The sequence below is a fragment of the Oncorhynchus tshawytscha genome, linkage group LG32, assembly GCF_018296145.1.
Source record: "Oncorhynchus tshawytscha isolate Ot180627B linkage group LG32, Otsh_v2.0, whole genome shotgun sequence".
Classification (NCBI taxonomy): domain Eukaryota; kingdom Metazoa; phylum Chordata; class Actinopteri; order Salmoniformes; family Salmonidae; genus Oncorhynchus; species Oncorhynchus tshawytscha.
Genome location: NC_056460.1, coordinates 8,845,052 through 8,871,910, shown reverse-complemented (window position 1 = coordinate 8,871,910; position 26,859 = coordinate 8,845,052). Strand labels below are relative to the sequence as shown.

The following is a 26,859-nucleotide window of genomic DNA, read 5'->3' as shown; positions in this document are numbered from 1 at the left end:
CCATTTCCTGCGCGCTTGGTGCGTTGATTAGCGAAGAGAAGCCCATGCAGACTACATTCTTTCGAAATGACACAATGGTCATACACTTTGTAGACAAGGTCTGATGAAAAATTCTGAACATAATGTAATTCGTTGACAGGTCCCATGTGAAATATACTGTTAAAAAAACAAGTGTATCTTTCGTGGGCAAATCTAGACGATCACTTTTGGTACAGGCGCCGTCCACAACGCTTTAATTGTCGTTCCTCAATTCTATCACTAGAGAGCGACCTGACACATTTGTCAAATGGCAAAAAATCTTAATTGCGTTGAAATCACTCGCAGTCTCTTGCCCTGCGGACCGCTTGCTTCTTCAGCCGGTATATGACTGTGTGCGTCCCCCTAACACGCGCAAGCAGGTCTGCGGATCGCGTCCCTTCCTCCCTCTGCGCGCAGGATGGAACCGAGGATAACCGAATCGGACCCGCCATCATATCGCAACGGAATCACCAAGGTTCTGCGGTACGGGGAATTCACGACCACGGGCAACCGAAAGGTGAGGTACGCGGTGAGTTTAACCGAGAGGGACCTCACCATTCAGAAGGTCACGTCAACACCTGCGGGACGGAGCAAGGTGGTTTTCAACTTGAGGGACTGTGTCGGCTGCCGGGCTTTCAGCGCAGATGACAACGCGGACGCGGGAGCGTACTTCTCGGTCTATTTCTACCCTTTTAAAAGACGATGGATGAGCTCTGGGGTGGCCAGGCAACGGGTCGAGCAGTGCTTTCGGGTGGCCCTGTTCCAGGACCCACGCGCCAACCTGGAGGAGGCAGAGAAATGGGCTGGCACCATCCGGGAGAACTCTGTTCGTCAGCAACATTTGAGAAATCGTGAGCAAGTCATTAATTAAATGAGTTAACCATATTATCATATAATTTTCTCATAAGCGGTTGAAAGTGGTGTGTGTGTTTATCGCATTCATGTTATTTATGAAGTCGGTATACCTGTCTAGTGCACATTATTTAGTCATAGACAAAGGGTTGTTTTTGCGTAATCTAGTCTATTGTTCCGCACTTTCTTATCAGTGTCATCTGTCTCAGGCTATTCTATTACCTTTTAAAACAAATTTCCGTAAATGAATAAAACAATAGGACTGGTCAGACAGACTCAAATTACAGAATGTTCACTAAGCAACCTTTAACAGACCAAAGTAACAACAAAACAGCATCTAGAATAACAATAGCCTAACCCCCTCAAACTCAACTCCAGTTCCTCTGCTTTTTACTTTAAAAAAAAATGTAAACCTGGGAATTAATTATCAGATACAACAGAACCAGCAGGTCCAGACTTCGTAGGGTGAGAGTTGAATATCCCTGGCCTAATAGAGAAATACTAACAGAGAAAAAACATCTAGATCAGGATTTCCCAACATGCTTCTCTCCTTGTTTTAACCCTAAACTGGTACACTTGATTCAATTAGTCAAAGGCTTGATGATTAGTTGACTAATTGAATCAGGTGTTTAGGGTTAAAACTAAAATGTGAAACGTCTGGGAGAGGGTTGAGAAATCCTGATCTAGACCAGGGCTGCCTAACCCTCTTCCTGGAGATCTACTGTCCTGTAGGTTTTCAGTCCAACCCTCTTCTTCCTCTTCCGAATTAAGCATCTCTGATTCAGTCTTGTTGAGCAGCTAATTTGTAGAATCAGGTGTGTTAAATTAGGGTTGGACTGAAAACCCACAGGAGGGTAGATCTCCAGGAAGAGGGTTGGACTGAAAACCTACAGGGCAGTAGATCTCCAGGATCAGGGTTGGGCAGCCCTGGTCTTGGCAACAGGCCTACTAAAGGTGTGAGTGCTAAGGGATATAAGTCTATAATTACTCTGGTGGGAAAAATGCACTTTAATTGGAAGGTTCAGAAACAAGGGTCAACCCACGTCATTGTCTCTTACCTTGTAGACATGGTAACAATGCAGGGAACCAATAACAGATTGATCCGTTCAGAAGGAAAGTGCCATGTAAGTCTATAGTCATCCAATCACACTAACTTAACAGATGAAGGTAGCCTATAAACCGAGATGATGGGAATTCTTTAGAGAGGCTTTGTCAAAGGATGTGAGCTATTGAAATTCCTCAGCAAAGTGAGGTATTTCTATTTACGCAATGCATGAATATATGCCTGTGTGCCGTCACATCTAGTGGTGGGGGAGCGGTGGGCTGCTGCACAATCTAACTACAACTGTTCAAGCTGTCCAATGATCAAGCTGTCCAATGATCAAGCTGTCCAAGAAGCAAGATAGTGGAGTGATGAGCTAGAAGTCAACTTTGCAAGATACTGTACTATGGATATTATAGTTCCCTTTGAAACTTGACAATGATATCGCCTCGACGTTGACACAACCATTTTATTACCATAAAACAACATACCATTTTAGGGAGCCGTATCGCTTGTTCATCTGCCTGTAAATCAACATATCCCGCGGCACCCATGTCATTACAGTGCATCTGTAGCGTGAAATGGAACTGAGTCCCAAATGGCACCCTTTTGCATGGGCTCCAGTCAAAAGTAGTGCACTGTGTAGGGAATGGGGCACCACTTGGGACATAGTGCGGATAAATTAATAAGACAGGCATCACTGTCCCATACCTCAAGGGCCTCTCCTTTCAGCAACAAAGCAGGTCACTTCCAGCACACTCAATACCATTACTAATATCTTACCCAGTGGCCCCTTCGACAAACCAGATCCACTGCATGGACAACAGCATGCATTACAATAGACATTTAGAGGTTTGGGGTATAGTAATGAACATGGTGTAATCATACAACATAGCATATTAAATGTTATTTAATACTAGGATGACAGCATATTGTTATTATATATCATTTCACACATTGATATTCTATTGGAGTTGACTGGGTGTAATAATATACTATTGTATGTTATTGGATATTATTGATCCTGGATGAAACGGATCAATATACCACGGATTTCCACTGCTACAGAATGATCTTTTATTCCCAATGCTAAGGGGCATGGTTTAGCTTCTAGTTATTGTTTTTTTTCTAGGAAAATAGGTAGCATTGAGTTCTCTGTGTTCATGCATCTGTTCCTCTGCTTCAAAAGCAGAAGAGAAAGAGGGAGATGGAAAGTCGCGTGTGTTTTTTTTCACTAGGAGGCCCCAGCAGTGAGACAGCAGTCCTTTCCCTGAGGACTCTTGTCGGATGTTCTCCAAGATGAGCCTTGACGTGCTGTCAAGACCTCTGACCTAGCCCATCTCTCTCTCTCTCATTCACTCACTCACGCACGCACGCACACGCACACACCTCTCTCTGAGGCCTTCCCTGTTTAGACCCATGGGCTCACAGCAGCTTAGTGTTTCAGGCCACTCAGTGAAAATTATAGAAGTAAAAAGAGGAATTACAACACACTCACACAAGCTGGACGGAAAATCAGCTAAATGTCATTGTCACTCAATAATGTTGATAGGAATTTGGATCTGTTTCTTCTCAATGTACAGCACATTGAATGAGATTTGAATTACATCTGTATAGCAATGAAAAGAAAGTGAATGTCCTTGTCCGTTTATGGCATGCTGTGTTCTTTTCGTGTTCTCTATTCGGCTAATGACACAACAATGCTTCAATCACATTTCAACGAAGACCAAATCCAATTTTATTTGTCACATACACATGGTTAACAGATGTTAATGCGAGTGTAGCGGAATGCTTGTCTATTATCATCTATGAGAAGGGCAGTCTCTCACTATGTGGTTGTGGGTTTTTCACCATGGGTATCCAGCTTCCTCTACACACAGCTTTATCTGCAAGGTATCATGGCTATAATCTGCTGTTATGTTACGTTGCATGTTTACAGACCATGTACTGTAAGGCATGTAAGCTGCAAGTCTTTAGTTAAATCTGAGTGATAGTTTAATTCTATCAAATGCGAAAGTCTTGTCAGTTATAGGTTATAAAAATACGTGACGTTTTTACTTCAGTCGTTTGTTTTAATTCAACACAACCATCTCACCCCACTGCCGAAGTTACCCAGGAGACACCACTCCAGAGGAGAATGACAGCCAGTGGGTGGTTAGATCCTCTCCGCTCCTCTCTCTCACTTTGTCTTGCGCTGACTTTACGCTCTATGTATCTTTCTCTCTCTCTCTCTCCATCTGCATCTGTGCCATTCTCTCTATCCTTCTTTATCTTTCCCTTATCTCTCTCTCCATCTGCATCTGTGCCATTCTCTCTATCCTTCTTTATCTTTCCCTCATCTCACTCTCCTTCTCTTTCCCCTTTTTCTCTCCCCCATCTTTCTCCCAATCTCTGAATCCCTTTCGCTATCCTCTCTCTTTCTCCCCCTCTCTCTCCATGTCTCTCTCTCTCGCTCGCTCTCTCTCTCTCTGAGAACAAATCACCACACCAGGCATCTCCTCCCTAGACACCCTTTGCGGTAGGTCTGGTTTGAGTCTCAACTCAGCCAGGATCTGCTCACTCGCTCGAACACACTGCCACGCTGTTGTGTACAAGACTATTTGTGTTTGTCTTGGTGAGGTACCATCAGACGCATTTAGGTTGGTGAGGGACTGTTCATGTAGGTATAAAAATACGATTTCAGGATCGATATGAAAAAAATATATATGATGGGGGAACTAAAACAGCCTACACAAGACACATTTGGTTTGTATCTTACCAGCACAAATACAGACAGTTAAGATAACTACATTTAGTGGATGTGCTAGCCTATGACAAATCCATTCAATATTAAGGCTAGGCTTTAACATCGTATCACAATATTTTTGACAGTATTCGATGTTTCTGAGTAATACAAGTTCGAAATATGTTTTATGACCAGTGCATGGCCCTAGGATGGCATCAAATGAATTGAAGTGGTTTTAATAGGCGTTCTCCGTTCTGATGGTTTAATGCTCAACAAAACATGGACAAAACTTTTTGTAAAACTTTTGTTTATTTAGCATTTTATCAAAATTGTAATTGTAGACGGTATTGTAAAAATCTTTACCGGTATGTGGATTCATAACGGTATTACCAGCATTCACGGTATATCGCCCAGTCCTTCTCCATATTATACTTAAGATATGTGTTATGGCTGCTAGTGGCCAAATGGGTGATGATAACCTATAATCCAGAAATCCTTTCATGTGGAAACTGGCTTTTCTCGTGATGGGGGTTGGTCCAGATTTAGTACTACCTACACCTGACGTGTAGGAATGCATTGATGGGTACATGCAATAATTAAGCATGACTTGGCTTGCTACCATTGTACTATTTAAGAGTCTGTTGGCGTTGAGCTTATCATGGTAGGTTATGTACCTACCGTATTATGTACTAACTCAGGAATTCTTGAAAGTCGGGACAATCCTTGTCTGGCAGGCAAGCTTTCTTTTTATAGTTGGAAAATATTTGATTTTGTTTTTATTATTTGAGCTTAAAAAATTACATTTAGGGGAATTTTATAAGGGGGGGGGTTTTTCTTTTGGAATTTTCTAAATATTTTCAATATTATTCAATTCCATGTGTTGCTCAATGCCCAGAAATGCCCTTGTCCAGAGCAAAGGCTCCCAATTTTTAAAACTCTCAAAGTGTTTAAAATTCTAAAATGGGTAATAAGGAATATTAACTGAAAATCTCTTGTGTAGTTTCTTGCAATAGCCCTCTCTGACTTTAAACAAAATCTATTTCAAAACTAGGATTCCTAAAAAATGTGTCTGGAGATTTGGTCAATTCAATGAATCATGAATGAGCAGGGTCAGCTCTACCATAAGGACCCCTTGTTCATGTCCTCATTACATGTAGTGCAACAGGACAAATCATGGTCTGTAAAGTTAAACAAACAATATTGAAATTGCCATTGTTACAACCATAAAGTGTCAGCTCCATCTGCCCGATGGATTAAGATAGGCTGTGAATTTTGTTGCAACTTTTTACAAATTTTGATGCAACTCCAAAAATATATAACGTCAAAGTGCTGAAAGATCTGATGAAATGGTTATATTTTTGAGGGTTTTCAAATTAATAATTTATATATTTTACAAATTATTTATATTGAAGTAGTTTTTTTTTATAGGCAAAAATATGTATTTTGAGTATTTGTTGTTAACTCCATCAGTGGCTTGTCAACTTCATCATGTAATGGCTAATCGACCTTAAGATCCATATTTTTGTCATTATAAATATTTAAAAAATATATTTGAATCACTTTTCTGCAACATATGCTTAAACTATTGACGTATTTTCCGTGCTAGATCCAATGGAAAATGTTTGCTTTGATGTTTGCATAAAATGTTGTTTTATGTTCTGAATCTAAAAGAACATGCCGAAAAGAAAAGAAAAACAACGAAATTAGCCCTGGAGCATGATATAGTGCTAGAAAACAAAAATAAGTTTGGAGATTTGTATTACATATTTGAATAATCTATTGTTAAAATGAATAATATCAAGGCCTTTAAACACTTGGACAATAAATGTAAAAATCAAAGGCCTTTTATGGTGTCTGACGGAATTGACAAATCCAGTTAGTTGCATTTTATGAGAAAAAAAAATAGAATCAGGAGGTTGTTCCTTTACATTGTATGATAGCTGATACCTTGGTCTTTCAAAATATACAGTACCAGTCAAAAGTTTGGACACACCTACTCATTCAAGGGTTTTTATTTATTTTTACTATTTTCTACTTTGTAGAATAATAATGGAAGACATCAAAACTACGAAATAACACATATGAAATCGTATAGTAACCAAACAAGTGCTATACAAATCAAAATATATTTTATATTTGAGTTTCTTCAAAGTAGCCACCCTTTGCCTTGATGTGAGCTTTGCACACTCTTGGCATTCTCTCAACCAGCTTCGTGAGGTAGTCACCTGGAATGCATTTCAATTAACAGGTGTGCTTGTTAAAAATTAATTTGTGGAATTTCTTTCCTTAATGCATTTGAGCCAATCAGTTGTGTTGTGACAAGGTAGGGGTGGTATACAGAAGATTGACATATTTGGTAAAAGACCAAGTCCATATTATGGCAAGAACAGCTCAAATAAGCAAAGAGAAATGACAGTCCATCATTACTTTAAGACATGAAGGTCAGTCAATATGGAAAACTTCAAGAACTTTTCAAATTTCTTCAAGTGCAGTCGCAAAAACCATCAAGCGCTATGATGAAACTGGCTCTCATGATGACCGCCACAGGAAAGGAAGACCCATTGTTACGTCTGCTGCAGAGGATAAGTTCATCAGAGTTATCAGCCTCAGAAATTGCAGCACAAATAAATGCTTCAGAGTTCAAGTAACAGACACATCAACATTAATTGCTCAGGGGAGACTGTGTGAATCAGGCCTTCATGGTTGAATTGCCTGAAAGAAACCACTACTGAAGGACACCAATAAGAAGAATATACTTGCTTGGGCCAAGAAACACAAGCAATGGACATTAGATTGGTGGAAATCTGTCCTTTCGTCTGATGAGTCCAAATTTGAGATTGTTGGTTCCAATCGCTGTGTCTTTGTGAGACGCAGAGTAGGTGAATGGATGATCTCTGTATGTGTGGTTCCCACCGTGAAGCATGGAGGAGGAGGTGTGGTGGTGTGGGGGTGCTTTGCTGGTGAACTGTCTGATTTATTTAGAATTCAATGCACATTAAACCAGCATGGCTAGCACAGCATTCTGCAGCAATACGCTATCCCATCTGGTTTGTGCTTAGTGGGACCATCATTTGTTTTTCAACAGGACAATGACCCAACACACCTCCAGGCTGTGTAAGGGCTATTTGACCAAGAAGGAGAGTGATGGAGTGCTGCATCAGATGACCTGGCCTCCACATTCACCTGACCTCAACTCAGTTGAGATTGTTTGGGATGAGTTGGACCACAGAATGAAGGAAAAGCAGCCAACAAGTGCTCAGTATATGTGGGAACTCCTTCAAGACTGTTGGAAAAGCATTCCAGGTGATGCTGATTCAGAGAATGCCAAGAGTGTGCAAGGCTGTCATCAAGGCAAACGGTTGCTACTTTGAAGAATATAAAATATATTTTGATTTGTTTAACATTTTTTTGGTTACTACATGATTCCATATGAGTTATTCCTTGTTTGGATGTCTTCACTACTATTTTACAATGTAGAAAATAGTACAATTAAAGAAAAATCCTTAAATGAGTGGGTGTGTCCAAACTTTTGACTGGTACTGTATATTTCAAATGTTGTTCAAATTTAGAAAAACATTTGAAGAAAAAGCAGAGATTGTGTCTTTCAATAATACCTGAACTGACACTGTCATATAACTGACAATATAATGTACCAGAGTAGTTTCATTTGGTTGAATTTAGGTCAGACTACTATGGTCATAAAGGCACATAGACACTTGTATGAGTTGTCTGAAAACCACGTTGTAAAGGTGCAATCACAGTCAATACCATTTCTTCGGGTCCAAACAAGCCGATATAAACATCTGTACTACGACCTGAATGTAACATACGTTATAGTAAACTGTTTGCTATGAAACTGTGACGTCTGGCCCGGGACCATAAAGTGTCTGAGCCAAAGTGTTAAAAGGTGGCAGATGAGGTCCTTTTAAAACCCTCTTAAGGAAGACATCTTTACTTCCTCCCTACTTTTAAAGTCACCACTGATCTAACTAACAGTCCGATAGATGAAAGCACGCCACTGCGTTGTTTACACCACTAATCATGTTAGATCAGGGATTACTCCAAAGGAAGGGAGGACAGATGCATGTTCAAACATTGTTAGAAGTGAGCCTGAGTAAGTGAGGTGGGGGAAAGAGATAGCAGGATAGCAAACCTTCACCCTACACCAACATCTTCTATAGTCAATTGAAGCTGTAAGCCACCCAGTTCAGATTCGAGGAAAAGCGAGGGTTAGCTAATAAATAAACAAATGCTCCGTCTTCCATGTCTTAACGAGAACAGACACTTCACTGAGTCGCAAGCGAGATCTGTCACGCAATACTGTGCAAGTTTGCTATTCTAAGATGCTGTCCTAAGCCGAGACCATAAAAATACTCTTTATGGGGTTTTTCTCCCTTCCCTTTCATTTCAACTGGAATTTCCTGCGGCGAATAGCAGAGCAGTGATTTTTTCATTAAAGTTCAGGACAAATTGTTCACTGTTACATTTTGAAGTCTACAGATGAGACATTTCTTAATCACCGCACTAGTGAATTCAGTTGAAATGTCACTCAGACAGCAAGCGTTTCTTTGGAATTGTTTGGTTTACCACTGTCAAGATGGTTCTACAGTAAATCGGGTTTGGATAGTGCCTTTTTTTGTTGAATTTTAACCCCTTTTTCTCCCCAATTTCGTTGTATCCAATTTTTAGTAGCTACTATTTTGTCTCATCGCTACAACTCCCACACGGGCTCGGGAGAGACAAAGGTTGAAAGTCATGCGTCCTCTGATACGCAACCCAACCAAGCCGCACTGCTTCTTAACACAGCGCGCATCCGTGCACCTGGCCGTGCACCTGGCAACCATGGTTAGCGTGCACTGCGCCCGGCACGCCACAGGAACCGCTGGTGCGCGATGAGACAAGGATATCCCTACCGGCCAAACCCTCCCTAACCCGGACGACGCGGCCGGTTGTGACAGAGCCTGGGCGCAAACCCAGAGACTCTGGTGGCACCGCTGGCGCTGCAGTGCAGCACCCTTAACCACTGCGCCACCCGGGAGGCCCTTGGATAGTGCCTTTTAATGGCATCTTTAACCATCCCGAATAATAGTTTGTGGCCAATTTTCCTTCGTTGTTCTACAGTAATTCTATTGCCTTTAAAAAAAAAATTGTGTCTTAATTGTGTCATAATACATACTATCAGTGTTTGCCTACTTAACCAAGGGCAACTGACTAAAACAAATAACAACCGGACTATAGTTTTATAGTAGTCTGCTACCACTACATGTCGCAACCATAGGATATTGAGAATTAAGAGATTGACCTTTAATGACACGAGTATGACCTTTTAAGGGCATGGCAAGTGTTGTTGTAACTTTATCCGCCCCCACACTACTGTGTTACCTCAGTGCCCACTGGGCATGCTCAGATGTGATTGTTAAAGGGAGAACACAGATCTGTTCAGAGCTCCGACCACAACAGGCCAAAACCAGATTGCTAATTTTTCTCTCTCTGTTTGGGTGTGTGCTTTGTTGGTTTCGTCTAGATGTGTCATGTGGCAATGAGCCAGTCATTTAGCTGATAATGGGTTATACTGGATGTTCCCCGATTTGACCAGGAAAACCTCCAAACCCTAGTTATAGGCTGTAGGATACTAGGGCTATACTATGACTAGGGCCAAGAGCTTTCGTGGTCAGGTCAGCTAGAGACCAGTTTCACCTGGAAAAACTCCTGACCCTAACCATTGCATCGAGCTGACAAGCAAGACCGTAGGTGGAGGTGGTACTCTCAACCACAGCCAGTTTATAATGAAGGAATGTTTAGGAATTTGCTAGGTTGGCTAAAAGGGAGTGTCAATGGGTCGAGACAAGACAGGCCTTGCAGGTAATGATGATGCAAAAACACAGCATGGTTGGGGCCCTTTCCAGCTGGGTTGGCACAGGTCCATGCCAAATGATTTATGAGGGAACTGCCCCGGGGCCTCATTTATAAACCGTGCTTATTTTTCATGCAAAAGTTGGCGTTTATAATAAATTGACTTGATGTGAGAATGTGCTCACCTCTCCACAAACTCTAGACCACACGTACACACATCTGCGAGTGGTTGAAATATTGTATTGCAAGCTGGCAAGTAAGTATTTTGTGCAAATGGGGGGGTTTGCTAAAAAATTGTATTCATAAAAAAAACGGAATGCCAAGCGTCTGCAAGGCTGTCATCAAGGCAAAGTGTGGCTACTTTGAAGAATCTCAAATATAAAATATATTTTGATTTGTTTAACACTTTCTTTGGTTACTACATGATTCCATATGTTTTTTCATAGTGTTGATGTCTTCACTATTATTCTACAATGTAGAAAATAGTTTTAAAAAAAGAAAGAAAAAAAGCCTTGAATGAGTGGGTGTGTCCAAACTTTTGACTGGTACTGTATATTTCAAATGTTGTTCATATTTAGAAAACGATTTCAAGAAAAAGTAGAGATTGTCCCGTCTTTCAATAATCCCTAAACTGACAGGATCATATAACTGACTATATAACGTACCAGAGTAGTTTCCTTTGGTTGAATTTAGTAATGAGTAGGTGTGTCAACTTTTGACTGGTACTGTAATTTGACAGTATGGGTAGGCTCCAGTACTGCTGTGTGATGGGAGTGTAATATTTGTCTGTTTAATCTCAGAGCCTACCAAGGCAGGACATAGAACCCCAATAGTCTATTGATAAACAAAATAGTGAACAATTCATCTGGGGGTGAGGGCTGTAGCATTTAGCCTACTTTTTAAAATTGTTTGAATATGCAATCAGTCTTGCAGAATGTGTGAGTGTGCGGACAAGCAGCATGCATGTTTAGCTTGAAAAGGTCACTGTAAAATATCAACAACTCCCAATATTTTTGTATGTGCACAGGCTTTTCAGAAATGGAGCATGCAGACATTTTGTGTGAAATTTACTCAATGGTTACGAATGAGGGCCCTGCCAACTCCGTCCTCCCAGAACTTCATAACTTGTTAAGAAAGGGTCCACATTTCATGGGAACAAGACCCATCAGGCAAAGACACATCCAATTTGGTTGATATTAAAGTGGTAACAAACGTAAATTCAACTTGGAATTAATCGAAAAACACTATTGTTGGTATGTGGTTAGAATTTGAGTTAGAATGAGACATGAAAAACAGTGTGGCTTTTTTTAAAAATTTGTTTTAGCAAATTCATGATGTTGACCATGTTGATTCAACCTACATTTTGTGTGAGGGTGTGTTTTTTTTTTTTAGATGGAATTGTATTTGTGGCTGCTACAAAGCTTTGTTACCTATACTGATCAAAGATATAGACAACTTCGCTGAGTTACAGTTCATATAATGAAATCAGTCAATTGAAATAAATTCATTATGCCGTAATCTATGGATTTCACATGACTGGGCAGGGGTGCAGCCTGGGGTGGGCCTGGGAGGGCATAGTCCAACTCAATTGGCAGCCAGGACCAGCCAATCAGAATACGCTTTCCCCCATTTAAAAAAAAACACATTTTAAAGTGGCCTTTTATTGTCCCCAGCACAAGGTGCACCTGTGTAAGGATGGTTTTTAATCAGCTTCGTGATATGCCACTTCTGTCAGGGGGATAGATGATCTTGTCAAAGGAGAAATGCTCACTAATAGGGATGTAAACTAATGTGAGCACAAAATGTGAGGGAAATACGCTTTTTGTGCGTACAGAATATTTCTGGGATCTTTTATTTCAGCTCACGAAACACAGAGCAAACACTTTTACATGTTGAGTTGATATTTTTGTTTGGTATATGTCAAGCAAAGTAGGAAGCCTGTCTAGGTACAATAGGCCATGTTAACTGAGACCATGTGTTATCAAACACACAACACGATGTCACTTTAACTGCCTTGTGACAAGGCACCTACAGTAGACACACCCCATTCCATCTAACTTAGTCAAAGTCCCATGACCAAACTCCACAGATACCACAAATCTACAGTACTGATAGGTGGGGTTTCATAACCTAACCTGTGTTGTCAGAGGCTTGCAATCCCTAATGGCACCCTATTCCCTACTCAAAAGTAGTGCACTACTATATAGGGTGCGATTTGGGACACACTCATAGTCTGCAATGCACTGTTTACAGTAGTACAGATATGGTAACTATGATAGGTGGTGTTTCCTAACTTGTAATGGTGTAGTCTGCGATATATGTTGACAGTAGCTCCAGTAGACGTGGGGTCGTCTAGAAAAACACATCCTGCCAATTAGGTTTGATGTTGGTGGATGACCTCATCCAGGGAGCATCCAAAACACTGTCCTTGTGCTCCACCCATAGCAAGTCATTCATCATCTGTCAAACTTGTTTATCTCGCTTTCCCATCCTCCGTGACTAAAATACTTTCATTTCCCAGAATGGTTTAGCTAGAGAGGACTGTTGCAGAAAGTTAATAATTGGCAAAGAAGCCCCGAGTCATAGCTCTGAGTGTTTGTCTAATCAGTATATTCTGAGGATTAATGGTAGAGGAGGATTAATGGGACAGGAGTTTTTCCTGACTACCAATGTGACCTGAACAGGAAAAACTCTGGGCCCTAGTTATAGGGCCTGGTCATGGAACATGGTCAGGAAAAACTCCTGACCTTAATAATAGTAAGATCAAGCTTCTCCCTCCATTGCATATTGCTGTGACAAAAGAGAAGAGAAGTCACAGATAGACTCAATGTGGTTTATTACAAGTTGAAACAGGGACACAACACCCAGCACAGAAGTAGAGAAAATATCTAACTGGCCTCTTGGAGACGGGCCCTTTATGTCCTAATCCGACAGCGCCAAATGTTCTGGAAACGCCAGCCCGAGAGGCTTGTAAGGAAGTAAAACCCAAAAGTCAATGACTGTCTGCTGCTACAGAATCACACATCAGTGTGTCCTCGATCCTTGTACCTCCAGTCTGGCGTCAATCCCTATCCACAGACATGAGAATAACCCATAAACATTCAGTATCATGTGGAGCGACCATCAAACCCGCACCTCAAGTAAAACACTGGAAATCATGTATGTTACAGAAAGGGGAAAATATGTAATTATGCTAAACATTGTGTTAAAGAACACTGAATATGAACTTTAAAAATTGTACAGGATTCTGTGTTCATGGGATTTTCTGCCAAGGTCATGAAAATTAGCGGGTCTAACATCTGTCATAACCTCTGTCCACGCATCCTCTCTGTTGTAGGCGTGCTTTACAGTGCGGTGCACCGTCCCTGCAGCGTCATGCTACTGGTGAACCCCCACAGTGGGAAGGGCCAGGCCCTCAGCCTCTTCACCGGACACGTCCAACGCATGCTTAACGAGGCCGGGGTCCCACACACACTGGTCATCACTGGTGAGTTTAGCGTACTGTACGTGCATATTCGCGCATGCATGCGTGGAACGCGCGCACACACGCTCGCATCCACACACGCATACAGGTACACAGGGCAAGCACGCACACACACACACACACACACACACACACACAGGGCAAACACACACACACACAAGTCATCTCTGCTGAGTAAATGCGTGTGCATACACTGACACACAGCTTATCGCAGGTCAATATCCTGCACTAACACCTGCAATTACAGGTCAATGAATAACTCGACTGTCAAAGCGCTGCACTACCAGCACCACACACACGCTCAGCCGCTTGGCAGACTGGACAAACAAAACAGAAACCATCATTCTGTGTCCCTCCATTCCAATTGGCAATGTCCCACAAAGCAAAGCAGCTAATGGCAGTCTCTCTCAAGCTGACCCTCCCTCTTTCTCTCCCCCCTCTCCCTCCCCCATTATAAATCCTCTGGCTGTTTTCATCGCTAGCTGGCAGTCATTAATCTGCTGCTGGCACATATGTATGTATGTAGATCCATTATGTAATATGTTATGTTTACACACAAACCTCTGTAAATCTGGTTCCCCATGATTTGATGTTGTGGACCCTATTGATGGGCTAATTGTGTGTGTGTGTGTGTGTGTGTGTGTGTGTGTGTGTGTGTGTGTGTGATTTGATGTCATTTATAAGCCACATTGATGGGGTAATCATTATAATATGTGTTGCCACAGTCTGGGGACATTGGATTGATAATGTCCTGGTTTTGCTTTGGGCTTCTGGTTCAAAGCTTATCAGATGAGTCATATCCATTAGGGCACACCACTATGCAAATGAAAAATAAATGTTTGTTGTTGGACAAGTTTAGGCAGTCCCCTACTATGTTTTAGTACATTTTGTACCGTTTGGTTCCCTAATGAACATGATCCCGATGTAGCTTTTGAAGCCCTACATTTCAGCCCTAGTTTTAGGTTATTGAGTTTCTCTCCCTCTCTCTGTTCTTAAATCACTGCAGTGTCAGAGAGCAGGCAAGAAAGTTAATCCCTTTCCCAAAACTGAGAGAGCATTTCTCTGAACGCATTCTGAAATGCTATGTATGCTATGTACAGTATGTAAAAGCACATTATTTCTGAGAACAGTCAGTTAGTTCCCCATTGAAGAGAGCCCTTGTTCTAGTCCAATGCAGAGGGATGGGTGATCTAACTTGCCAGATACAAGGGTAGATCATCTCTGACTTCTCTGTCCATTGGGATGTCGTCATCCTTCTCCATGATCAGCCACAGCTCGGAGACGCTGGGCTTGATTCAAGTCTAACCTGTAATAGCCAGGTAGTCACTGTACAGGTAGATGCCAACACTAAGACGAAAGGTTGTGCAGGCGTTAGTTTGCAAACAAAGATTCTGCATCACCATTGCTACACCTTTGAACACTACAGAGTCCAGCCGAGCCAAGCTGTACTGGGCTGGACTGGTTATCCGTTCACTGGAACCATGCTGAAAAGGTCAATGTGAAAAGAAAATATCAGTGGCTCTGGGTGCTAATCCAGTAAGGCAGGGCCAGAGCTGTGCTAGCCTAGCGGACGGTTAGCATGGGGACGCTAATGAGCGAGGACAGGCCCATTATTGGAGCCCTGGCTGTGTTTGGAGCCAGTGGGAGGGGAAGGATGAGGTCACTGCCCAGAGGGAGACGGGGAAACTGGTCATGGAGGACGCTTGACACGAGGGTCTCAAAAGATCTCTGTTTCTCTCTCGCTCTCAATCTTTCCCTCGCTCTTAGCTATCTCCCACTTCTTTTCCCAGTGACAGCCTTTCCAGTGAGATCAGTGCAGTTGTGACCCATCTACCGTCAGTGCTAGCTTTGGTGGTTTTGGAACAGAACAGTAAAAGCCCATCATATAGCCTGTGGCCCGGAAACTAGATAGTAGAAAAAGCCCGTGTTGACTATTAAGAGTCAGTCAGTTTGAGACCTAGGAGAATCAGTTGAGGGATGTTATCTTTCCAGTGCCGTTGTAACCTAGCTGTGGTTGGTTTTCAAAACAGTGAGTTCTACAGCCTGTGGCCTGTTCGCTATGGCTGGTTCACAGGGGGGAGAGCGTGCGGTGAGGCGGTGGTTCTAGTGGTTCTACATCCCTCAGGCTGTCTCTGTCCCTGGGTGCTGACTAAGCTGCCACAGCATGTCCTCCAGCTCCCAAACAGGTTGACTTATCTATACACACACACACACACACACACACACACACCTCTGCCACTTCTGCTCCACCTCTGTTGACCCAAAGTCTCCGGTTAGACACACACTTGGCGTAGCCTTTGAACAGGTCACCCACGCACACGGCAATGAAAAGTATCCCTGCTATTTCTGTCAGTGTGCATTATGGAGCCCTGGTGTGATCCTCGTCGTTCCTAGACCATTGAAAGGTCCCTTTTTTAATAAAAAAAAAAAATGCCTGTCATGTCTGTGTCCTTAGCCCAGCAGTAATACTGTATATACCCTAGTGTGAGATGGGTTTGGAACCTCCTTTTGTTGGAGGCAGGGTCAGTGAGAGTGTGGCTGGGAGGAGGGAGACAGAGAAAGGAGAGTGAAGCAAAGTGAGTAGGGACGAGGGGAGTCTGGGGACATGAAACTGCATGGTGGCATTGGAGGTTAAGCCTCGCGCTCTTTCTTTTTTTTGGAACCCGAGTCCAAATTATAGCTTCTTTAGAGGGACAACAATGGCTGCCCTGAGAGACACATGTGCACGCCCACACACACAGTGCAGAGAACAGGATATTTGTCACACACACACACACACACACACACACACACACACACACACACACTGTAGAGAACAGGATATTTGTCCACACACACACACACACACACACACACACACACACACACACTGTAGAGAACAGGATAGTCAGCCAAACTCACACACACCTCCCCTACACCCAAGGACCAGTGTAGAGCAGAAGGGAGCGGTGTAATGATTTAGTCTCAAGCCACAGAGCTGGGAAGAAGAAAGAACAATTGCTTGCAGCCCAGAGACTGAGCCGGTCAGTCAAACTACGCTACAGTACTGCCCTGCACCCAGTCCCAGACCTCTACATTCTACCATCCAACCCAACACCAAAACAAACACTCATAAAAATGACTAAAAGCATCAACTTCCCCCTCAGCTGTCTGTGTCTGTCTGTTTGCCTGTCTGTGTGTGTCTGCACTGCACCCATTCCCAGACCTCATATATTTTAACATCCAACCTCGAGCAAACACTCATAAAAATTACTAAAAGCACCCCCCCCCCCTGTTAGTGTGAATGCGTGAGCACTTTAAACACACATATGCTACCTCCCTCCCTTTTTGCTAGCGGCTACTATCAGCTATCACCATTTACAGTAAAGGGAGTGGGTTAACAACATCTTCTCCTACTTAGCAACCAGCCAACATAGATTTTCCACCTCCACTTTAACACTGACCGGTTATCTATACACACACTGCGTTTACAGCCACTGCATATGCAAATGTCACGTGAGGAGACTGTTGAAGGGAAAATAGATTTTCCCTGCCTGTATATACGGTTCTCAGGCCCAGCAGGAGGGTAATGAATGAAAGGTCTCTTTGCGTCTCAAATGGCACGCTATTCCCGACACAGTGCACTACTTTTGACCACAGCAATGTAGGCCGTGGTCAAAAGTAGTGCACTGTGTCGGGGATAGGGTGCCATTTGGTGTTGGTGGGTTTCAGATGCAAGGACAAACAAGCTTAACATCAAGATCTACAAGACTGTTTCCCAACTCCGGTCCTCCAGTAGCCCCAGCGTTACATATTGTTGTTGTGGCCCCAGACAAAACCACCTGAATCTACTTGTCAAGGGTTTTAAGTAGAATCAGGTGTGCTTGTCAGGGGGCCACAACAACAATATGTACCGCTGGGGGTACTGGAGGACCGGAGTTGGGAAACACTGCTATACAGTATCTCTGTGCAAACAGACACTGCGGTCACACAGGCAGCCCAAATCTGATGTTTTTGACCAAATTAGATCAGCTATGAAAAAGATCTGACGTGATTGGTCAAAAGACCAATTAGTGGAAAAAAGATCAGAATTTGGCTGCCTGTGTAAGCACAGCCTTAGAGAGAAGCAGAGATAAGATTCCTTGGGGAAGAAAGAGAGACTTGGCTTATGCTGTTAAGCTTGAGTGGCTACAACAACAAAGAGCTCTTAGACGGTCTGGCCTTTTATAAAGAGTGTTTTGAGGAGAGAGGAAATACGTGTGCGCGCTTCTCTCTGAGAGTGTGCTGCTCTTACTAACCTGGCAGGAGTGTTAGGGAAATGTAGGGGACTAAAAGGTGCGATTGAAAAGTAATGGTGATGATACAGGAAGGAGTACCAGTCACTCACTATATATAGACTACACAGGAAGTTGGTGGCACCTTAATTGGTTGGTGGCACCTCATGGTGAGGGCTGGAGCGGAATTGGTGGAATGTTATCAAATACATCAAACACATGGTTTCTATGTGTTTGATGCCATTCCATTCACTCTATTCAGGCCATTATTATGAGCCGTCCTCCCCTCAGCAGCCTCCACTGATAGACTACTGCCCCCTAAAGAAAATAAATTACAGCTCTAGGAGCCATTAGTACAGATCCACAAGCAGTTTACCCTCACCTGAGCATAACCTTAACCATACAGATAAATAACACAAAACTGACCTTAGGTCAGTGCTTAGGGAAACATCCTTCTCCTGGTGGAATGATGGATACAGTTCTAGGATCAGCTTACCCTCACCTAAGCCCAACCTTAACCATTGAGGGAGAAAGATTGAATCTGACCTTAGATCAGCATCATAAGGGACACATAATCCTACTTCTGTTGCAATGTACAATCTGCTGATTGACCCAGTCAAATTTGATGGAGGGCCCTATAACGTAATATGGCATTTTAATCTAATTTACAATGTGATACTGCATTTCATTAAGGTGGCATATCAACTGTCCTCTCTGCCCTAAAGACATGTGCTGCTAACCTGGTCACAGGAGGTTGGTGGCACCTTAATTGAGGGGTAATGACTGAAGTGGAATGGTATCAAATAGATACCATGGGTTTGCCATTCCATTGACTCCGTTCCAGACATTATTATGAGCCGTCCTTCCCTCACCAGCCTCCACTGAGCCTGGTACTGTAGGTGGCATATCAGTTGTCCTCTACCACCAATCTCCTGTGTAGTCTACCTTCCATGTTCCCTTTTGTTTTGTTGTTCAGCTATTGTACTCAACAGTTTGTCCCCTGAAGGGTCATACTTGTCCTTGTCATCTCAATTTTTTTTAAACTTTGTCAAACCACACACCCTCTTGATTCCCAAAGGGATTGGAAAGTTAAAGGTCTCACAACGACAAAAGAGAGGGATTTTGACACTACAATAACACACAAACAGTGGTTGTATGGCCGCGCACACACCTAAACACGTGTAAATGTACTCGTCTTCCTTGTCTGTTTTCAGAGCGGCAGAACCATGCCAGGGAGTTGGTGAGAGAGGCTGACCTGTCACAGTGGGGTGCTCTAGTCATCATGTCCGGGGACGGACTGCTGTTTGAGGTGAGGTACAAGTACAATAATCCATTCCCGACAATAATTCAAATGTGCATTCTTACTTGACCTAGTAACTGTCTTGGAACTTTTAGTGCCGACATGGCATCCATTTCTCTTCTAAACCTCAAACCCCCAGTTTGCTGAGATCCGTGGTTCTGCCTGACCTTGCATATTGTTGCACAGACACCGATTTTCAGCCTATTTTTTGAGAGGATCCACTGAAAATGCACTTTAGTTTCGACACGGCCTTAACTTGGTCTGTGAAAGTGGCCATAGATCTGGTGAGTCTCTGGCTGTTGGGTGACCCCTGCTCTCTGCCCCCCCCCAGGTTGTGAATGGCCTGATGGAGAGAGAGGACTGGGAGGAGGCCATCCAGACCCCACTGGGCATCCTACCAGGGGGCTCCGGTAATGCCCTGGCTGCCTCTATACACCACTACTCTGGGTGGGTGACACACCAAGACCCCCATGTAGCAGTTAGTTAGCAGCAGTTAGTCCCAATAATGTACTTGAAAATGCATGCTTCCCCCCTCCCCTTCCTTGAAGTACTCAATCTTGCATGATTACTTGTGGCAAGTAATGCATTGCTTTGATGTTTCGCATGTTGGATGTAATGCATTGCTTTGATGTTTCCCATGTTGGATGTAATGCATTGCTTTGATGTTTCGCATGTTGAATGTAATGCATTACTTTGATCTTTCCCATGTTGGATGTAATGCATTGCTTTGATCTTTCCCATGTTGGATGTAATGCATTGCTTTGATCTTTCCCATGTTGGATGTAATGCATTACTTTGATCTTTCCCATGTTGGATGTAATGCATTACTTTGATGTTTCCCATGTTGGATGTAATGCATTACTTTGATGTTTCCCATGTTGGATGTAATGCATTGCTTTGATGTTTCCCATGTTGGATGTAATGCATTGCTTTGATGTTTCCCATGTTGGATGTAATGCATTGCTTTGATGTTTCCCATGTTGGATGTAATGCATTGCTTTGATGTTTCCCATGTTGGATGTAATGCATTGCTTTGATGTTTCCCATGTTGGATGTAATGCATTGCTTTGATGTTTCCCATGTTGGATGTAATGCATTGCTTTGATGTTTCCCATGTTGGTGTAATGCATTACTTTGATGTTTCCCATGTTGGATGTAATGCATTGCTTTGATGTTTCCCATGTTGGATGTAATGCATTACTTTGATGTTTCCCATGTTGGTGTAATGCATTGCTTTGATGTTTCCCATGTTGGATGTAATGCATTGCTTTGATGTTTCCCATGTTGGATGTAATGCATTACTTTGATGTTTCCCATGTTGGATGTAATGCATTGCTTTGATGTTTCGCATGTTGGATGTAATGCATTGCTTTGATGTTTCCCATGTTGGATGTAATGCATTGCTTTGATGTTTCGCATGTTGAATGTAATGCATTACTTTGATCTTTCCCATGTTGGATGTAATGCATTGCTTTGATCTTTCCCATGTTGGATGTAATGCATTGCTTTGATCTTTCCCATGTTGGATGTAATGCATTACTTTGATGTTTCCCATGTTGGATGTAATGCATTACTTTGATGTTTCCCATGTTGGATGTAATGCATTACTTTGATGTTTCCCATGTTGGATGTAATGCATTGCTTTGATGTTTCCCATGTTGGATGTAATGCATTGCTTTGATGTTTCCCATGTTGGATGTAATGCATTGCTTTGATGTTTCCCATGTTGGATGTAATGCATTGCTTTGATGTTTCCCATGTTGGATGTAATGCATTGCTTTGATGTTTCCCATGTTGGATGTAATGCATTGCTTTGATGTTTCCCATGTTGGTGTAATGCATTACTTTGACTTTGTTTCCCATGTTGGATGTAATGCATTGCTTTGATGTTTCCCATGTTGGATGTAATGCATTGCTTTGATGTTTCCCATGTTGGATGTAATGCATTGCTTTGATGTTTCCCATGTTGGATGTAATGCATTGCTTTGATGTTTCCCATGTTGGATCAGTGATTAGCTCAAAGAAGGGAATAATTAATTGAAAACCAATTTATCCAGTTGGGTGAGAAATGTACTTCCAGGAAGACCGTAAAGAAGGACCCACTATAGACAACCGTCTACACCAGCACAGGGCCTACTACTGCCCACATGTTTGACAAACCCTATTGAGTAAATCCCCAGAATCAGTAGTGGAGGACAAACATACTGCTGCTGGCTCATTCTTTAACCACCACAGTACAGAACATCAACACAATGAATCACAATTACACAACCAGCATGCCCTCCTGTCTGTCCGTCTATCCATCTCTCCAGGTTGTTCTATGTTCATCTCCCCCGGTTGTTCTATGTATATATGCTGGTCCCAGATCTGTTTGGGCTGTAGGCTATAGGACACAAACAGTAAAACGGGTCAGTTTTACCTTGAGCAGTGGGATCGGATGACTCTAATAGTTTATAGTTAGAACCCCCTCTACTGGTTGTTAAGATGCTACACCCAGGTTCCCTTTTCAGTGACTAAGAAAATAGCTCAAAATGGTACGATGTTATTGTGTATAAAAACAATGTACAGAAACCGTGATAAAAGAAAGCCGAACAGAGATGGCTGTTATTGAATGGTGAGCCTAATGCCTAGGTTGAATATTGAATCCAAGCTGAATAAGGATATGCTGCCATATGGACGTGACCCCAGTCGTATGGAACTCTGAGACGTCATTATCTAATAGGCTGTGATGAAGAAAAAACAGCAGGCTGAGTGGTGGATGTGGGGCTGGTGGTCCCATGACCTCTCTACCCTCCCACCCCAGCCCCCTCTCCCAGCTGGGCTTGTCTTTGTTGTCTGTCGGGTCTACCCCTAACTCTCCCCTCTCTCTCCCCCTTCCTCTTCCTTCTCATCCCATTCTTCTCCCCCCTCTTTCTCTCTCCTCTGACAGGGCCCAGCCGGTGTCAAGCGAGGAGCTGCTGATCAGCTGTGGCTTCCTGCTGTGTAAGGGCCTGGTGTCTCGCATGGACCTGGCCTCTGTCCACCTGGGCTCCAGCCGCTCCAACCCCACGCGTCTCTTCTCCTTCCTCTCGCTGGCCTGGGGCTTCGTGGCTGACGTGGACGTTGAGAGTGAGAAGTATCGCCACGTGGGCGCCGCCCGCTTCACCATGGGCACATTGGTCAGGTTGGCATCATTGAGGGTGTATAAGGGCCGTCTGGCATACCTGCCGGTTGACGAGGAGGATGGGCAATCGCCAGTCTCGTTGGAGATGACAAGCATGTCACCTCAACACCAACCGCCATTGTCTGCATTCTGCTCCTCCACCCTCCTCTGCCAACCTTTGAAGGACTCGCCGTGCCAGAACACAGCCCACCTCGCCTTCCACAACTCCCGTAACTCAAACAACGCCTTCAAGGCGAAGAAGAGGGAATCCATGTCCGCAAATGCCACCCTAACAGGCCCGCCAGACTCTCTCCTGGTGCCCCTGGACCAGCCCGTGCCCAGCGACTGGGTGGTGGTGCCCGAGGAGGACTTTGTCCTCATGCTGGCCATGTACCAGTCTCACCTGGCAAAGGACCTGTATGCCGCGCCCGACTCTACACTTGATGACGGCCTCATCCACCTGATATACGTCCGAGCAGGCATATCGCGCACGGCCCTGCTCCGTCTCTTCCTGGCCATGGAGAAGGGCACCCACCTGGCCAACAACAGCCCCCATCTGGTGTACACCCGGGTGCGGGCGCTGCGGCTGGAGCCCTACTCGTCAAAAGGGGTGATCACGGTGGATGGGGAGGTGGTGGAGTATGGGCCGGTCCAGGCCCAGGTACACGGTGGGATTGCCAGGCTCATCACTAGATTATAAACAAGATCCACTGGATGGATAGCTAGCGTTAGCATGTTATGCTAATAGATATGCTATGCTAAAAGCTAACATTAGTTAGCATTTTCTGGACGATGCTATGCTAACAATTAGCTAAAGGGGAGGTGGGATTAATGGACTTTTTAGTCTTCTCTGAATTTCTGCTTTGAATTGGAAGTGCCACAAAGGAGTAGCAAGGCTAGAACACAAAAAGTTCACAATGGGTGGGTCCGTTTTATTTCTAGAGCCCAATGTTCTCAATCTCCCATTCTCCCCATTAATTAGAATTTAGGCTGTTCTAAGATGGATTCCCACTATCACAAAGCAACTGGCCTTTAATTGGCTTTTGCAAAGCTATGACATGGATAGATTATTAGAACCCGAGGTAAGAGATCGATCAAGAGCTATGCTGTCTTACTCCATAAGCATAACTCATGAAATATGAATATTTTCACCCCACTGCAAATCCCACCACCATACCCACCCACACATAAACATTCTCCTTACCAGGGGTCCATATGTAGTGTCAGTCACCCACCCTGTCCCTCACAGACCCTGGGCATGCTTTATGTCTATGGGAGGGCATTGCAACTTCCATTTTCTTTCTTATGCAACGAATGGGGTATGGATAGATGCCTTCACTCCTTTCTTCCGCTGTGACGTGGACATATGGAAGATCCATGCAATCTCCGGGAGCTAGCATTGACATTATTAGAAACCAACTCATTTGAACCCAAGTAACACAAGGGGACAGTTGCGCCGAAATCAAACCTCAACCATTGATGCTCAATAACCATAGTTGTTTTTGATTACCTTGAAGCTTGAATCTTGAGGGTCAGTAGTTTATCCTAAGGCCTAGACCCTGACCCTGGACTACTTGAAGACCGGTTTTGGATTTGAAAAGATTGGAGTTTATTTTGGATTAGGCATTGTTGTGATTAGCTGAAAACGCACCATACTTCCATGACTTCTTCAACCAGCCACCTTACATTGACATGCAAACAAGTATACTAAAGAAGACACATCTTCACGTAATTTGACATGTGCTCATTTTATACCTCATATTTCCATGAACCGCTAGCTTTAAAATGGCCTAGAGTGAGAGCCTGTTTATTGTGTTGTGGCCTGTCCTGCAAAGGAAGGCATGCAGCACAAGTCCAGGTTACGTGACTTTGTGCCTGTTTCGGGTCTCCAACTGCAGTCTTTCCCCATACCCCTCCCCCATCCATCCAATTCAACCATCCCCTCCTCCTCCCTTTCTCGACACTGCAGTGCACCACAGGGCAGTCCTTCGCTTTTGTCTGCCTGCAGCTACAGCTGACACACCAACAGTACACTACACGCACGGTACAGACCCCTTCCCCTTCTCGGCCATCATCACCTTTATCATAAAGCTTTAAAACACACACAGAAGATAAACTATGAAATGACAAGAGCAACCGAAGGCTAATGTGATGCTAATACAGTAGCTAGCCTGTGTTTACGTTCGTCATAGCCCTCTTCTGTACTGATTCTGAACTCTCGGAAGGAGGGCGATTTATTCTGCCTTAAACACAAAAGGAAGACAGGGGGCGCTTGATTAAACAGCACATTGGTCAGGGGATGGTAAAGAGGGAGGGATGAGGGAGAGTATGGACTTGTTAAATGCTGCCTGAGGGACCAGCATTGTGTGGGATGCATCCCAAATGGCACCCTATTCTCTATGAAGTGCACTACTTTTGAACAGGGCCCATATAGACACAGACGTGGTCTTGGCACACAGCCCTTCTCCACAGATAAACATGTTCATTCTCCACAGCAGTGTAACATAAGTTTCTGACTGACACTGTGAAAGAAAGATGTTTATGTTCATCTTGTTCGATGTTTATGTTCATCTTGTTCGCCTTAGGGGATGATGAGGTTATGGAACTGGGGGATACCCTGAGAGAATGTTTTTGGGCCTCGGCTTATATTTTTTAGAGCCACAAAGTGCCCCTGATATGAATGAGTACACATTTGGGTCACACAATTTTCCCAAAATGCAAAAATGTCCATTTCATGTTGTGATTGTGTATTGACTTGTTGTAAACCTGTCGTCAGGCCAGACTAAATAATTATACATGGGGGAAGACCAAAATGACATGTGATTTTAGCTGCGGTGCATGCAAAAGAATGCACCTTGCATTGATGTTTAAAGTACAAAATGATTAACTCCGCTTTTAACCCTGTCAGGGGCATGAGCTCATCTGGTGTTCCTCCCCCTACTGCTTGCTATTTTAGAGCAGCAGCACATGCCTTTCCAATCCTTACCTTGGTCGTGTTCCCATGCTCAGACGTTGACTGACAAATTGATAGTATAACATTTGTGGTTAGCTGATACATATCTAGGAGTTGTAAGCTCTGGCAGGTGTCGGCAACACCTGGGTAGAGGAACATGCCCCATAGCATGCTGGGAATCAGTCATGAAGCATTATGATGGGGAAATGGAGGTGAAAATATCAAAACGCACATGACATCAGTCTCTTTCTGTTCCTCCATGAGATCAATTGTTCAGACTCCATTGATTGTCACAGGAATTTTCGGCTTCGCTCAGGCTTGAAACATGCTCCAAAAAATCAATTTCTTTAAGCTAGCTTGGGCCATGAGATTTTCCTGACCACTTCACTTGACTAGAAAACTCTGGGCCCGACTCACAGCCTATGCAAAGTCTGCCTGCCTTGCTGGTGATGCAGTCCCTGGCGCCTTCTCAATTGTAACAATTCTTACCCTCTTCATTTTCTCTGCTTGTTTGCACTGATTAGAAAATATTTGGCAGGTGAAAAGAAGAAGACACATATGGTGGAAGCTCATCAGTAGGCTGGCAGGCTTTCACCTGCTCAGTTCTTTCAGATCAGCGCAATGCAGGAAAGGAAACAAGGACAGATTTCAGACTATTGAGAAAGAGTCCCTGAAACTGTTTGGTGTGCCTTGAACATGTTGCCTTTTAGTTGTGGGAAGAGGGGTGTGTACTGTTGTGACGCTTCAAAGATTTGGCATAGAACCCTGATACCGGTCCTATTCATCTTCAATATTTAAAATTTATGAGGAAACGGACCTACTCCAGTAACCCATTTCCAGTTGAATTGAGCACTTTAAGAACGGAAAAGGAGGTTTGATGAAGCTTAATGTCCCAGTTTGTGAAAACTCCGGCCAAGGCCCTAATATACTCCGTTGACACTTGATTGTGTATAGCTAAATAAATTGTCAGGTACTATCCCAAAAATCTCAGGAGTCTTACTACTGCTGCTTGACTGTTGTCTTATTGACAGTGTTTTTCAGGTGTATTTGGTGAAGAGATTGTAACTGTTCTTTTTACAAAATCTTGATTGATATTATTTACTTGAGTTGAATACAGCTCTATTTTTCCACTTGGCAAAATCTTGAATCAAATAAAGTGAAAACCAAAACATTTGACTTGTTTCTTTTGAATAAACAAGATTAAGTTGCTATTTTGTCCTTTGAGTGAGGTCAACTG

General features: G+C 43.3%; 1 protein-coding gene across 1 annotated transcript; it reads left to right on the top strand.

Moving 5' to 3' along the window:
* Nucleotides 1-26,842, top strand: LOC112230322 (sphingosine kinase 1). The gene is made up of 5 exons (XM_042310928.1): nucleotides 1-869; nucleotides 13,828-13,977; nucleotides 19,442-19,536; nucleotides 19,859-19,974; nucleotides 22,457-26,842. Exons 1-5 carry the CDS (start codon nucleotides 437-439, stop codon nucleotides 23,367-23,369), a joined length of 1,707 nt encoding a protein of 568 aa, XP_042166862.1. The 5' UTR covers nucleotides 1-436; the 3' UTR covers nucleotides 23,370-26,842.
* Nucleotides 26,843-26,859: the final 17 nt, after the last annotated feature.